Below are 13290 nucleotides of genomic sequence, written 5' to 3' on the forward strand. Positions count from 1 at the left end.
TAAGATCTTATTTATAGTATTTAATAGTCTAGAAAGTATTACTTTAATAATAGATAGATCCTTATAAGGGTCTATATAGTAGAGGGGTAGGCTTAGTTATTAATTTTTAGAAAATTTAGGTTTTAAGCTAGTTCGGCCTGCAGTCTTCCGTAGCCGAGGTTCGGTCTACTTGCTAATAAATCGATAGCGGTAGTATTGCTTGGGTAGAAAGCTCTCCAATCTTCCAAATGAACGGGTCAAGAGGACTCGGTAAATGAATAGGGTTCAGCTTTCACTGACTACATGCTTCCACGCGATTCGATCACGCTGGCTATGAATAGCAGTGGGGCAGGTACAGAGTCCGAGTCCTTGCCGAGATCTCGAACGATTACTCTAACTAGGTCTCTTACATACTGGGCATCCTTCACGAATCTTATTTTTCATCAGCCGCGCATGCGTCACCTTAGGTCCAACACGCCACCCATGGCCAGGTCGATCAGCCACATCAGCACCCAAGTCCACCTCCTGCTTCTTTCCGGGGTATAGAGCCTCTAACAAATGCGACAAATGAAAAACATGGCTACACGCGAACCCAATCAAGGTCTCCATCTCAAAGTCCGTGAAAGCCTCTTGACATTGAGCACAGTGGCCTGGCTTGGGAGGTCCTTGGAAATTGGCATGTGCTGGCGACTGAACGTCCTTTCCCGCCGTGTGATCGTCCTCAAGCGTTTGCTGAACCTCCTCGGCCTTGACAGGTGGTGCTGGTACCTCTTGCACAGACAGATCAACGTGATCTCGTCCCTGCACTTCAACCTCGAATTTGATGCCCTTACGTTGGCCGATGCGTAGTTCATTCTGCGCTGCGGCAACCTCACTGCGGAGGACACGCGCGACGCCTAAGCTGATGCTGAATTGAATCTCATGCTCTTTCATGATATGAGCAAGACCCTCGCGTAATCCTTCGATTTCGAGGCCTTCAGGTATTCGTCGAACTAGCGTAATCGGATTGATGGATGTGCCGACTTGTTCGAGAAGTCCGCGAATGAACTTTGGCTTGTCCATACTGTAATCAAGCAAATCACTCCACAGATCGGGATCGTCCTGTTCCTTGGCGAATTCAATTGCTTTCTTGACGTTCTTGAGCCGGTCGATAATGAGAAACAGCGCTCGTTTCATTTGACCTGTTTTGGAATATAAATAGACCAACTCGTCGTCATATCGATACCGCTCACATTCTTGTGTCGCCTATTTTAATTAGTCCTTAAGTGTCGTCATTGTCTGATAAGGGGTGAACAAACTCACTTTCTCGAATGCATACGAAGTGGATGAGCGGAGGAAGTCCATGAGTATCGATCGGTCATACTTAGCAAAAAGCTGAACTGCTTTATCGGCAAAGTCGTCCACCAGATACTTACTCTCTTGCTGCAGTCTTTCACGATTCTCGCCGGTATGTTCCTCGATGCCTTCACCCTTATACAGGCCCCGCAGGTAGAAGTAAAGGAAAAGAGTGAGATCTCTTTCCTCAAGTTGTGTCACTACGGTTGCTGGCCGGACAAGTCCGTGCTGTGCTTCGTCGACAAGTAATGTGATGGCCTCAGATGTAGCTTCCTCGAGATCAAACTCACTCATCTTGTTAAGCTCGTGAGAGGGTACCCTTAAGCCGATAAAACTTGGGATATCGTCGACCACGGCATCTGCTAAGTGGTTCTCTCGAATCATCCGGAAGGCTGAGTCCGCGTCCTGTAGCTTGATGTGGCACTTAAGCGATTCCCTGTATCGGCCGTTCAGCTCATGCAATTTTGCCAGCGACTCCATGACGATGCGCCAATCACGACCCCTCTCGCCAGCTTCGACACTATCCTCCCTCACATCGCGATACTTGAGCTGATTCTCCAAGGCCGTTGTGACCGTATTGATGTCGAAAAGTTCACTGGGCCATCTGTCGAGCAAATCTCTGAATCGCACCTTGTCCGCCTGAATGTAGTGGTTCAAGACGACCTCATATATCGCACTAGAAAGTGGAGGGTGCATCGACTGCGCAGGAATGTGGTGTGCAATATCGTCAAACTTGTTGGCGCTTGCGAAATTCCAAACCCACTTCTCCCATCTATCAGATGATCCCAGAACTTTGGCGCAGACTTGTCCCGCTGCCACCCAGTCGCCGGCTTCAACGAGATCTCGGATCCAGAGCTCGCCAATGCGTCGCTTCTCCTTTTGAGCCGTCGAGTTGGCTTGTCTTGCTGCGGTAACTGACTCGACCACAGACGACGCGTCGTCGAACACTGCTTCTGCGGCCGTGTTGATCTTATCCGGTGTTGGTGGTCCAACCTCGCCAAGCTTGGGAGGTGACGGTGCCATAATGTCAGGATTGTCATCCAATAGCTCCCAGGCCTTTTGGTACTGATGATGCTCCAGAAGCCAGTTCAAGTGATCCCCAAGGTCCCTCTTCGTAGCAAGAATACAATCATAGGGGCTGTGGATAAAGATTTTAGACCCTGGTTTGAGGAGATTTGGATGTACGGACGGCACTGCCGCGCGTGAAAGTCCCGGTTTCATACTGCCAGCGTTGCTCGAGCCTCCGTCATTGCTGTTTTTAGACTTGGTGCTAACTCCCGAACTGAACAGTGATTTGGGGTTGATAGCAGCATTCCACACATCGTTGCCAAAACCGGCCAAGGATTCGAGAGCGCCCTTTGAAGAGGCCACAGCCGAAGCAGCATTGCGAGCAGGGAGCACGCCGAGGTGATAGTCTCCTGACGAAAGCCTCTCGTACCGGCTGACGATGAGGCCATCGTCTTTGTCAACTTCGGATTGTGAAGCCAAATCGATCAGACGCAGCTCAGGTGGCGGATTATTTTGTCGTCTTCGGATGCCACCTGATGGCTCACTACTCACTGTACCTGTCGAAGCGGCGGATGAGTGGGATTTGTGGTGTTGGCTCCTTGCTCTGCTTTCTTCCTCGTTATCGCCATCGTCTTCGCCTCCCGGGTGGCCATAAGCAAGCACCAAGAGGAGGTTTTGGCTGTATAGCGATATGCCGGAGATGGTACAGTCCATACGGAGACTAGGAGAACTGTTAGCACGCCCTCCGATGCCATGAATAACAGAACTTACTGTTTAGCGATTTCTGCACGCCCAATAGACTTCTCGCCGGCATTTAGGCCAGTACCAATGCCACCAGGGTGTACATGGATTATCCAGATGGTGCCACCCCAGCCAACGATGAGCCGTTCGATCTTCTTGGTGATCAGAATTTGTTGTTGCTGAGAGTTCTCGCCAACTATTGACGGAGCCGCATCCTCACGACCCGGTTCGTCATCCACTTCGACAGTCTGTTCGTCAATCCACTCGACCCTTCCTTTCCAGACACCAGCCATGGCCTCCCACTCGTCTGTTTGCGGTCGATCAACATGTCCAATGCGTTTCCATGCGTCATCAGAATCCGTGGTTTGTAGTTGCGAATTGCTCCGCATGATTTTGACTCCAGTCTCGTTGAGCCATACGACATATTTACCAGACAAGGACCATTTGATGTTACTCACTGTGCCTTCCCCTGAGTGCAGAACGGTGTCACGGCCAGTGTTTGCCCCAAGTCCCATACTACCCAGCCAGCCCGATGCCGCAGCCGCTGCAGTGCCAATAGTTGTCGAGGTACTGCGGCCAGTGGGACCGCCAACAGTGAGTATAAGCTGCCCTGCAGTGCCCCCTGAGAGGTATGTTCGGTCATTTCTGAAGTCCGGAGAGACGGCGACCGTCTGTACAGGCCTCGCAAAGTTGCGCAACTGCACATCCTTCAAATCAACCAGACTTTGTACGCAAACATTGCCATCCATGGATGACGTGGCGATATGGATATTATTGGAAGGGGTGTTCGGGATTGAGTGCGGCTCTCTTGATCGACGCGAAGCAGCTGCTGGAGAAGCCTCTGAATGTCTTGACCCCGGCCTTGGCACACCCGTCGTGTTCTGGGAGGTGCCTTTCAAGATTTTCTCGGTTTTCTCTGTTGGTAGTGGCGGGGGATAAGGAGATATCGAGATCCCGGTAACAGACGCCGAGTGAGCGTGGTAAACGCGAAGGGTCTGAAACATTGGTAATTGTATAATGTGCTGCGCATGGTTAGAGCAAAATTGGAACCACGCATTCTTACACTTACTATGTTGCCGTTATGTGTTCCAATGATCTTGAGCAAATAATATTAGCAGTAATACAAAGCGCTGTTTGTATAGTACACTTACCATCTTGTCGCCAGCCACTAGAAAAGCGCTTGTAGCATCGCCGTTGCGATAAACAGGACCAAGATGTTGTGTCAAGCGAGCGTATTTGAGTCTCGGTTCTTCATCCTCCTCATCTTCGTCTTCCTCCTCGTCTTCCTCCTCGTCCTCATCCTCGTCTTCGTCTTCATCTTCGTCTTCCTCGTCCTCATCTTCGTCGTTCTCGCTGTCTTTGTCACCCTCTTCGTCGCCATGAGCATCTTCTTTGGTGGTAAATCTCGATGTTGAGGCCTCAATATTGGTGCCAATAGCGTCGACGATGTCGCCGGCCCGCCCTTTTCCCTTATACACATGTTTGTCCGGATCAGTGTCCGGTTCGGCTAGTGGATTGGCGTCCATCTGAGGAGTATCGTCGTCCCGCCAAACGGGCGATACGTTCGTCATTTTGTCGATGATACGGAATGCAACAGTGTTGTCATGTTGATTTGGTGTTCAGGCTGGTTGTAGACGGCTCCTGATCCTGCTCAAATCTCATGATCTTGGACTGGCGACTCTGGTTGAAATACCTAGGTAGGTAGGCAGCGTGTTTTGACGTCACGTTCATCTTGATTGAGTGGCCCAAGCTTCCTGTTGACTTGCTGCACCAACTCTACTTAGGTCAGCAGTGAGTAGACTGGGGCGTCGTCTAGCTTCCGGGCCAATTAGAGACACCCCCACCACCCCGCAAGCTCCCTTCCAGATTGATCAACCTGAAATAGGTACCTAAGTAAGTCTGTCTCTGTGAAGGTGGGTAAGGAAGCAGCAGTCGCGCGTTGAACGCGTTCCATAAGAACGAGCATCAACGATCCACCACAACAACGTCTAAGCACGAATATCGAGTTGAAACGTCCTTTTCGATCCCCAAGGCTCCCGAAATATCTGACGCACATATCCGACGCTGCTTATGGAGCCCATCCACCATGGCGTCGGTAAAGTCTCTGGGACTGCACCAACCGACCGCACTACATCGTACAATTGAGGAACTCGGTCTTCCGCAGAGCACCAACCTCTCTTCATTGCATTGGGAAATAAACACCGACAAGCGCGATACGCCCGCTGTGGAAGACGAACTTCTCGTAACCGAGACGTGTGTCGTATGGAGCCGAGGTGGAATATTTCGAAAGTCTTATAAATTTGACCTCGAGAACGAACCCATCACGCAGGCACTGCTGGCATACTTCCCCGCATATGATGAGCTACCGAAGCCCAAGAACAAGAAGAGGTCTTCAGTATCACCGGAAACCTCCAAGAAGCCGTCCAAGGCTTTGATCGTATTTCTCAAAACCCAAGCCCACCTTCATTTTGTCTCAGGGGCCAGCCATGTCATCCATATGCCTTTCGAGGTTGAGGCCGCCTGCGCTGCGCCGCAGGGCGTCATCATACAAAGGAAGCATCACACTGAGAACAACATACCGGTATCACTCAAGTTCCCCAAGGTTCCTCCAAACTCGTTCGTTTCCTCCCAGATCACAGCCCCATCTCTACAGGGTTCACAGCAAACCACTTTTTCAATAGAAGGCTTGGGAAACCCGAGAAGCCTACCTCTTAAGCTGGGTTCGACACTAGAAGATATGTGGGAGGTCCCCCTAGGGAAATCACAGTCTAAGTGGCCGAGGCTGGTGACTCTGATTGACCCACTACAAGATATCGGTCTCGTCGTTACAGATCCTCAATCAGCGCAACAGGCAGCAACAAGAAGAGGAACTTCCAAGTCGCCATATCTTCTAGACCCCGCCGAAGAGATACTTTACATCGAGGAAGTACAGCTTCCAAGCTTACTACAGCCGCCGAAAAACGACCCACTCATCCTCGCCGTTACAGTCAATAGAGAAGCAAATACGTACACCTTATGGAGGTTATCGTACAACAAGAACGGCGATGATCCTGTCCAGAGGAGCAAGAAGAGCGATATCGCAGCAAATAGACGCCGCAGCTCGATGCAGCCACAGTTTGCCAGTGGGGCTTCTACACCGATTCAGGTTAACTTCAGGGAAAGCTTTGGCGCGCCCTTGCCAGGGAAGCGGCAGAGGAAAAGCGAAAGACTTGAGAGGCTTGAGAGGACTGAAAAGTCGGACAAGCCACTTGATCTTGTTAGCTCTCTGAATGCGGATAAAGACGGAGGCGCCACTCGAAGACAGTCACGCAGAGTCAGCTCCATGTTAGCTCGTGCTGATCTTTCCGCGTCACAAGAACGATCCGCCTTTTCAGAACAGCAGCTGATGCCAAATCTCGGCAGCTCGATCAGGGACTCTTTTGGCACCCAAGGTGGCCGCCACTCTCTCAACTACAACCAGACCATCCACCCTAGCTTAGGTAGCTTACTCGAGGCTCCCATCGACAATGTTCTTGACGAGCTGCGAGCAGGAGGTGACTTTGAAGGCTTTCACAGCATGGGTCTAGATGATCACGACTGTGACGGATTAGCACAAGAAGTGGTGTTCACAAAGGTCCACACCATTGATATTGACAGCTCCAACGTTCGTTACTCCGTATCGAGTCAGCCTGCGCGGTACCAGAGCAGTGTCTTTATTCTTTCGAGCCCCAAGCTCTCCGTTGATGATAATCAGAGGAGCGAGCTCATACTTGGCATCCAAGATGCAGTGGATAAGAAGTTGCAACTTCTTACAATCGACATACACAAGGGTGGGCAATTCCTCGTTCCACCCCGATCAGCCCAACTTCCTGAAGTTCACTCGAACGCCCTTCGAGTTACCTGTGGCCAGCTACGACGAGCACATCCCGTTGTTGATGCTTGTAAAGTTGAGGACGGCGATCTTTCGGCGATACTCATACTATCCGAAGGCAATGATGGACGACGCGAGCTCAGTATTCAGGCACCATGGCTGGAGAAAACACCCATTACTCTTCCTCGATTGCTACTCGAGAACGAGCGCAGCCTACAATACATCGGTCGTGTCATCGATCGAGATGTACGACAGCGAAGGTCTGAAGCACTGGATACGGCGAATGGCATCATCCGTGCTCTTCGATACTCTCGCATGGGTGGCATTGTGGATGTTGTGGACGCTGAGAGGCGTCATCACCAAATCCAGATCCAGCTGCAACCCCGCAACCCTTTGGCTCGCAAGGTTCTTGATGCATGCCGCAGCGTTCTGCCCTCGTCTCAATCCAAGAAAATATTACCAGGCTGGTGGCAAGCCATGATGTGGCTACAGGCAGAAGATATGCAGGTGGCGGATACCGAATGGTCGGCCCTCGTTATTCATATCATGTCCATCTTCCTTGTCTTAGGAGGTGCTGAGGCAGTCGTCCCGGCTCCGCGGAGGCCGGTCAAGGGTCGCAGACGACCCCCTTCAGGCTCATTTGGTTCCATGAACAACATCGAGGACTGGCGCTCTTTGCAGCTGCATGAGACACCCAATGCCCTTGGCTGCCCAATATGGCAGCAGAACCGAGGCTGGGACTGGACTGCGGACCATGACGATGATCTAGACACCAAGGGCGACTTTGTTGATTGCAAATTTCTGCCAACGCACATTCAGTATACCAAAGCATACCTCGCATCAAGCATCGAAGGGGATTTACCAAGAACTGCATATGCGTTATCATCAGCAATCCTTCAGAATACAGAGGATTCGCACAGTGCAGTCTGGGCCTTTTTCATTGGATTACACCTTCTACTCGAAGAACAAAAGCTGGACACCTCCACTCCAGAATATGCAACTCCTGGTATTGCGGAGCTTCGCGTCTTGATGGCGCAGATTGCACGCTGGCTGAGGTGGCACGAATTTGCCTCCTATTACGAGATGGGTCTTCAAGAGGAACTAGAAAATCGATATGACAACGGTACGTCTTTGTAATTGCCATGTTTGACTATTGCTAACTTATCAGTTCTCGCTATCGAGATACCACCGCCGCAGTCTATGGGCAAGTCCTATGATGTTATCGAATGGATTAGCACCAACTTCACTGGCGGTGACAGGACAGATTTCCTGACACTAGCTTTTGCACGTCAAAAAGGGGTACCAGACTCTAGTCGGCAATCTCCGACGGATACACGGTGGGGCTTGATGACACCGAGAACCCATATGTTCAAGAGCTTTTTCTCCAAGCTTCGCGCGAGAAACGATGCGGTTGGGATTGTTGAGGCCATGTATAGCTCGGGAATTGATGTCCGCGTGTTGGAAACGCTACCGGAGGCCATTTTGACGCCCCTACGTGACGCTATAGCCAACTGCCAGGCACGACCTCCGTCCTCATGGTCGAAGGACATGCTGAAGCTGGTGAGTCGCAGCGATATCACACTAATGTACGAACCTAGCATGAAGCTCCGACAACGTCCGTTCAACATTACTGTTCGTTCTTTCCAGCCCTCAAGCCTGGCTGGTTTTGCTAACCCTTCGCAGGCCCCCATTCACATCGCCTCCTGGGATTTCCGGACCATTTGCCAAACTCTTAATGAGTTCAACTCTGCCGGCTATGATGATGGCGAGGGTACTGAGAGACAAGCAGTCATCAGAGCTTTGTTCAAGGAGGACAGACGCCTCAACGAGGCGCAGGACCTCCTGTTCACGCACAGACCACGTATCGTCCGCCTAGACCTTGAGCCTGGTTGGACCGAAAGTCAATATCTCGAGAAGCAGAAAGAGCTGGTCTCGAGGGTTGCTACAGGCACGTTGGCAATTCCAGCTGGTCGTGCCCTTCTTTACTATGGTCTACGATATCCCTTGTTGACACAAAAGTTCCATATCGGAGGCTTCAACCTCAATTGTATCGTGCGTCCAACGAATGTCACTGTGGGCGTAGACAGATCGCAGTTCACAGAGGAAAAGGTCTGCTGGGGCTTTTTTCACCAAGGGGTGGCCGCCGGCTTAGCTATATCCTCACAGGCTAAAGGCATCGATACATCCTGGATTTTATTCAACAAACCAGGTCAGGATCTCAACAATCGCCATGCAGGGTTTTTATTAGCTCTTGGTCTGAATGGTCACCTCAAAGACGTTGCGAAATGGGTCGCTTTCAAGTATTTGACACCAAAGCATACCATGACCTCGATTGGGCTGCTTCTCGGACTTGCTGCATCGTACCTAGGTACTATGGACTCTCTCATCACACGTCTCCTGTCGGTACATGTCACGCGTATGCTTCCACGTGGAGCAGCTGAGCTGAACATCTCGCCCTTAACCCAGACGACTGGCATCATGGGCATCGGTCTCCTCTATTGCGGTAGTCAACATCGGCGGATGAGCGAGATCATGATGTCCGAGATCGAGCATGTTGGTGAGGACGAAAGCCCTGAGCCACTGAGGAGTGAGTGTTACCGCCTCGCTGCTGGGTTTTCGCTTGGATTCATCAACCTTGGCAAAGGCAAAGACCTCAAGGGGCTCCATGATATGAGACTTACTGAAAAGCTCATCGGCATTGCAACGGCGAACAAGAAGGTCGAGATGGTGCAAATTTTGGATCGTGCTGCTGCAGGCGCAGTCATGGCTCTCGCTCTTATCTTCATGAAGTCGGAGGACCACATCGTGGCGCGTAAGATCGATGTGCCGGAATCGGTCCTGCAATTCGACTACATTCGTCCAGATATCCTTCTCTTGCGTACTGTTGCAAAGAATTTGATTCTTTGGAGTCAGATCGAGCCTTCATTCGAGTGGATCGCGCAAAGTTTACCCACGCCATTCCGCTTCCGCCATAGACTGACTGGCACTATAATCTTGAAGAGCACTGATCTTCCTTTTTTCAGCATCCTCGCAGGTCTTTGCTTCTCTCTAGCATTGCGGTTCGCCGGAAGTGGCTCGCTGAAAGCTCGCGATATCCTCATTCACTACCTCGATCAGTTCATGCGTGTCTCACGTATTGTTTCTACGAAACGAGTTCCACAATTTGATCGGCCAATTTACGATGAGGAGCTTGCACGCTCAAACGCACGTATGTGCCAAGATATCCTCGCCCTATCGGCATCCATCGTCATGGCTGGTACAGGTGACTTAGTTGTGCTGCGACGCTTACGATCTTTACATGGTCGTAATGACTCCAGCACCCCTTATGGCTCGCATCTGGCAGCACACCTTGCTATCGGAGCACTGTTTCTTGGTTGTGGGACAACAACGTTCGGTACCAGCGATCTTGCCGTCGGTTGTCTATTGGTAGCTTTCTATCCAGTGCTTCCAATATCGGTGATGGACAACCGCGCGCATCTGCAAGCTTTCCGTCACTTCTGGGTCCTCGCAACCGATCCGAGATGTCTAGTGGCCAAAGATGTCGCAACAGGGCAGCCTATCAGCGTCCCTATCCATATACGCATGAGATATCCCGCGGCTCACTCGTCATCATTAAATCCGGACCACGATGTTCTGATTCGTACCACCCCCTGTCTATTACCACCACTGTCAGATATCGCTTCTCTTCGCACTCATGCTGGTCCTGACTTTTGGGATGTGGAACTGGACTTGAAAAGCGATGCGACGCTTCTGACAACAATGGCCAAGAACCCAAGCTTATTCCTCAAGAGACGTCCCCCTCTCGAGGCTCCTTTCTCTGCTACGCTCCGTGCGCTGGGGCGCAGCTCTCTGGCGGACGCCACGCACGGCGGGGGCCAACACGACCCTTTGGTGTGGATATTTCGCGGCGAAGCATTGCAAGGCCTCTCTCATGCTGAGCAGGAACTTGTGCTCGGTGGTAATGCTGCTATGCATGGGAGCGTGACCGTTACTTCTGCTGTTGATACACGCCTCGTTCTGGAACAAAGTGCCAAAAGCTTTTCACGGGAGAGATTGCAAGGCCTCAAGCTCTTATTCAGATGGGCGGATGTTCGAGATCGAGTGGAAACTCGGAAGGTCGCTCCTGCTGTTGCCAATGGGCTGCAGAAGCCAGGGCAGCGGCAGGAGGAATTTGAAGGCGAGGAGGAGGCTAAGGAGGAAGGTGACGGCTGGTGGATACGGAACAGCGTTATTGAGGCTCTCAAGGGACAGGTCTTTCTTGCTGTGAGGGAAAACGTTGAGGTCTAACACTCACCGCCGGAGTTTGGGCAGAATGAAATCCCCCAACTTCGCCACTCCTTCACAATGGCGCGAGAGGAATACTTATGATAAGCTAGAAGCAAGATTCTACTTGCTTCACATCACTTGAAACTCATGATCAAACGCACCTTGCACGACGCGTTGTCATGGTATTAAATCATTCCATTTCTACAACTCAAAACAAAAGCCGGCGGGGCAAGTGAGAGATAAGACGCACCTGGCCATGCGCGCGTACGCGCAACGACCTAGCCAATGATCAGGGAACTGATCATCTATGCTCAGCATGCCCTTACCTTACCCATGTGGGTGACTGATCCTGACCGTCATCCGCCCGCCGTCCCTTTCGTACCCGAACGCCATGCCATGTGATGTAAGCAAGTCATTTTAGGCTTGCCTCCCTTCTCCGCTGCCTCCACTTTTAATTCGTCATTCGCCCTGGTGTCGGACGCCGCTTTAAAGCATCCGGATGAAAGTATGCTCGCGCACGCTGGCTGAGGGCTCCACGACATGGTAGTTTCGACAATGGTAGTCTCGTGACAGCGGCGCGCGCCCCGTGGCACACATTGTAATGATGTGATGCTAGTGGGGAAATCATCGTTCACGACTTGGACACAGCGGCGTTGAGTACCTGCGTCCGGAAGAACCCACCCTTCGTCTTTTCGATAACCTGTTGGTAGACGTTGTTAGGCGGGTGGTTCATGACGACAGTACCCTCGCGCGAGTCGATCTTGGCATCCAGGCGGGTTTCGCGGATGAGATTGACGATCCACTTCTCGCCATCATCGGGGTTGAGGCCAAGCTTGGCAGAGAGGTCGCGGATGTTCATCCGGCTAAAGATCTTGCAGTAGCTCTCGCAGATGAGGTGGCGCGCAGCGTCGACAAAGGCATCTGCTGTCGCGCCGAGGAAGAAGTCACCTCGGCAGACCTCCTCCGCACGAGCGAGGGCTTCGCGAGCGGCGTTGAAATCGTGGGCAATGTAGAGAGCCGAGATGAATTCAGTGATAGGGTCGCTGTACTCGTAGGCTTCCTGCCGGACATAGCGGACGACATCCTTCATCTGCTTCTGGTGCTGGCTCGAGTTGCGGCTACGGGAGCGACCGGTGATAACGGCGGCAATCAGGTATCGCAGAATCCAGGGACACGACGTTTGAATTGTGTTGATGAAAGGGGCAGTGAAGAAGAGGTCGAGAATGGGCTCGCGCGCGGCTTCAGAGTTAAAGAGGGGGAAGAGAGCCCAGTGAACTAGCATGGTGCGGTGATCAAGCTGAGCGCGGGGGTTGCTGAAGAGTTTTGTGTCGATGCTCTCTTTGACTTTCATCAACTCTTCAACAGCCGAGTCCCAGTTCGTCGTTAGAATCTCGGATGCCAGTTTTCCCCATGTCGCCTGTGCCACCTTGTCGTTATCGGTGGAGAGAACGCGGAACTGATAGAGCAGGTCTGCGGCAGCGCCATAGTTGCCGCAACGGAATTGAAATTGACCAAAGTCGTACAAAGAATCGACCATCTCAATAGTGACCTAAATAAGGAGTATGAGTATTTGTTGATTATCGTCAGATTGCTTCACAGACGCACCTCGTGGTCCTTTTTCAAGAACTCCAAGTTGGCCACCTTGTCGCTGCGCAGCTGTCCCACGACATCCTCGCGTGTCAGGAGTTCCGAGATGCGGGCCGTCTCTTGCTCGTACTTCTCCAGCTGGGCAATGACATCGTTGCGCTTCTTGGCGTACTCGGCAGGCGCCTCGTTCACATTGTGCACTTCTTTGTAGAGTTCGGCGACGTAGTCAGCCATGTTGGTGTCCTGCAGCAGCTTGAGCTTGCCGTTCAAGATCTGCCTAGCCTTCTCCTCGTTTCCGTTGTCCTCAGCTCTACCTGCCTCGAATTCGACGAGTGGAAACAGCAAATGTCTGCTGAGCTGCGAGGCAAGCTTGGGGAGGATGTTCTCGCCATCGAGGGCTGCATAAATATCCTCCATGTTGGGCCGATATACGTGGGTTCGGGAACGGCGGTAAGTGTTTCGTCCTTTGAAAAGAATCTTATCGGTCGGGAGGAGGGGAACAGCGTCGGTGATGGTCGTCGCTT

The 13290-nt window shown here is 51.7% G+C and overlaps 3 protein-coding genes across 3 annotated transcripts; 1 reads left to right on the forward strand and 2 right to left on the reverse strand.

The window, feature by feature from the left end:
• Positions 1–372: 372 nt before the first annotated feature.
• On the reverse strand, positions 373–4634 carry VPS41 (Vacuolar protein sorting-associated protein 41; the record flags this gene model as incomplete). The annotated part of the gene is made up of 5 exons (XM_028638722.1): positions 373–1224; positions 1282–3043; positions 3094–4085; positions 4133–4159; positions 4215–4634. 5 exons carry the CDS (start codon positions 4632–4634, stop codon positions 373–375), a joined length of 4053 nt encoding a protein of 1350 aa, XP_028496630.1.
• A 515-nt stretch (positions 4635–5149) lies between these two features.
• ANAPC1 (Anaphase-promoting complex subunit 1) lies at positions 5150–10343 on the forward strand (the record flags this gene model as incomplete). The annotated part of the gene is made up of 5 exons (XM_028638723.1): positions 5150–8036; positions 8082–8545; positions 8597–8965; positions 9380–10121; positions 10231–10343. The coding sequence occupies 5 exons, from the start codon at positions 5150–5152 to the stop codon at positions 10341–10343; spliced, it is 4575 nt and encodes a 1524-aa protein (XP_028496631.1).
• Positions 10344–11810: 1467 nt separating this feature from the next.
• On the reverse strand, positions 11811–13183 carry INT6 (eukaryotic translation initiation factor 3 subunit E; the record flags this gene model as incomplete). The annotated part of the gene is made up of 2 exons (XM_028638724.1): positions 11811–12728; positions 12785–13183. 2 exons carry the CDS (start codon positions 13181–13183, stop codon positions 11811–11813), a joined length of 1317 nt encoding a protein of 438 aa, XP_028496632.1.
• Between the last annotated feature and the right edge of the window lie 107 nt (positions 13184–13290).

The sequence above is a fragment of the Verticillium nonalfalfae genome (genome assembly GCF_003724135.2).
Source record: "Verticillium nonalfalfae strain VnAa140/NRRL 66861 chromosome Unknown scaffold_26, whole genome shotgun sequence".
In the NCBI taxonomy this organism is placed as follows: Eukaryota; Fungi; Ascomycota; class Sordariomycetes; order Glomerellales; family Plectosphaerellaceae; genus Verticillium; species Verticillium nonalfalfae.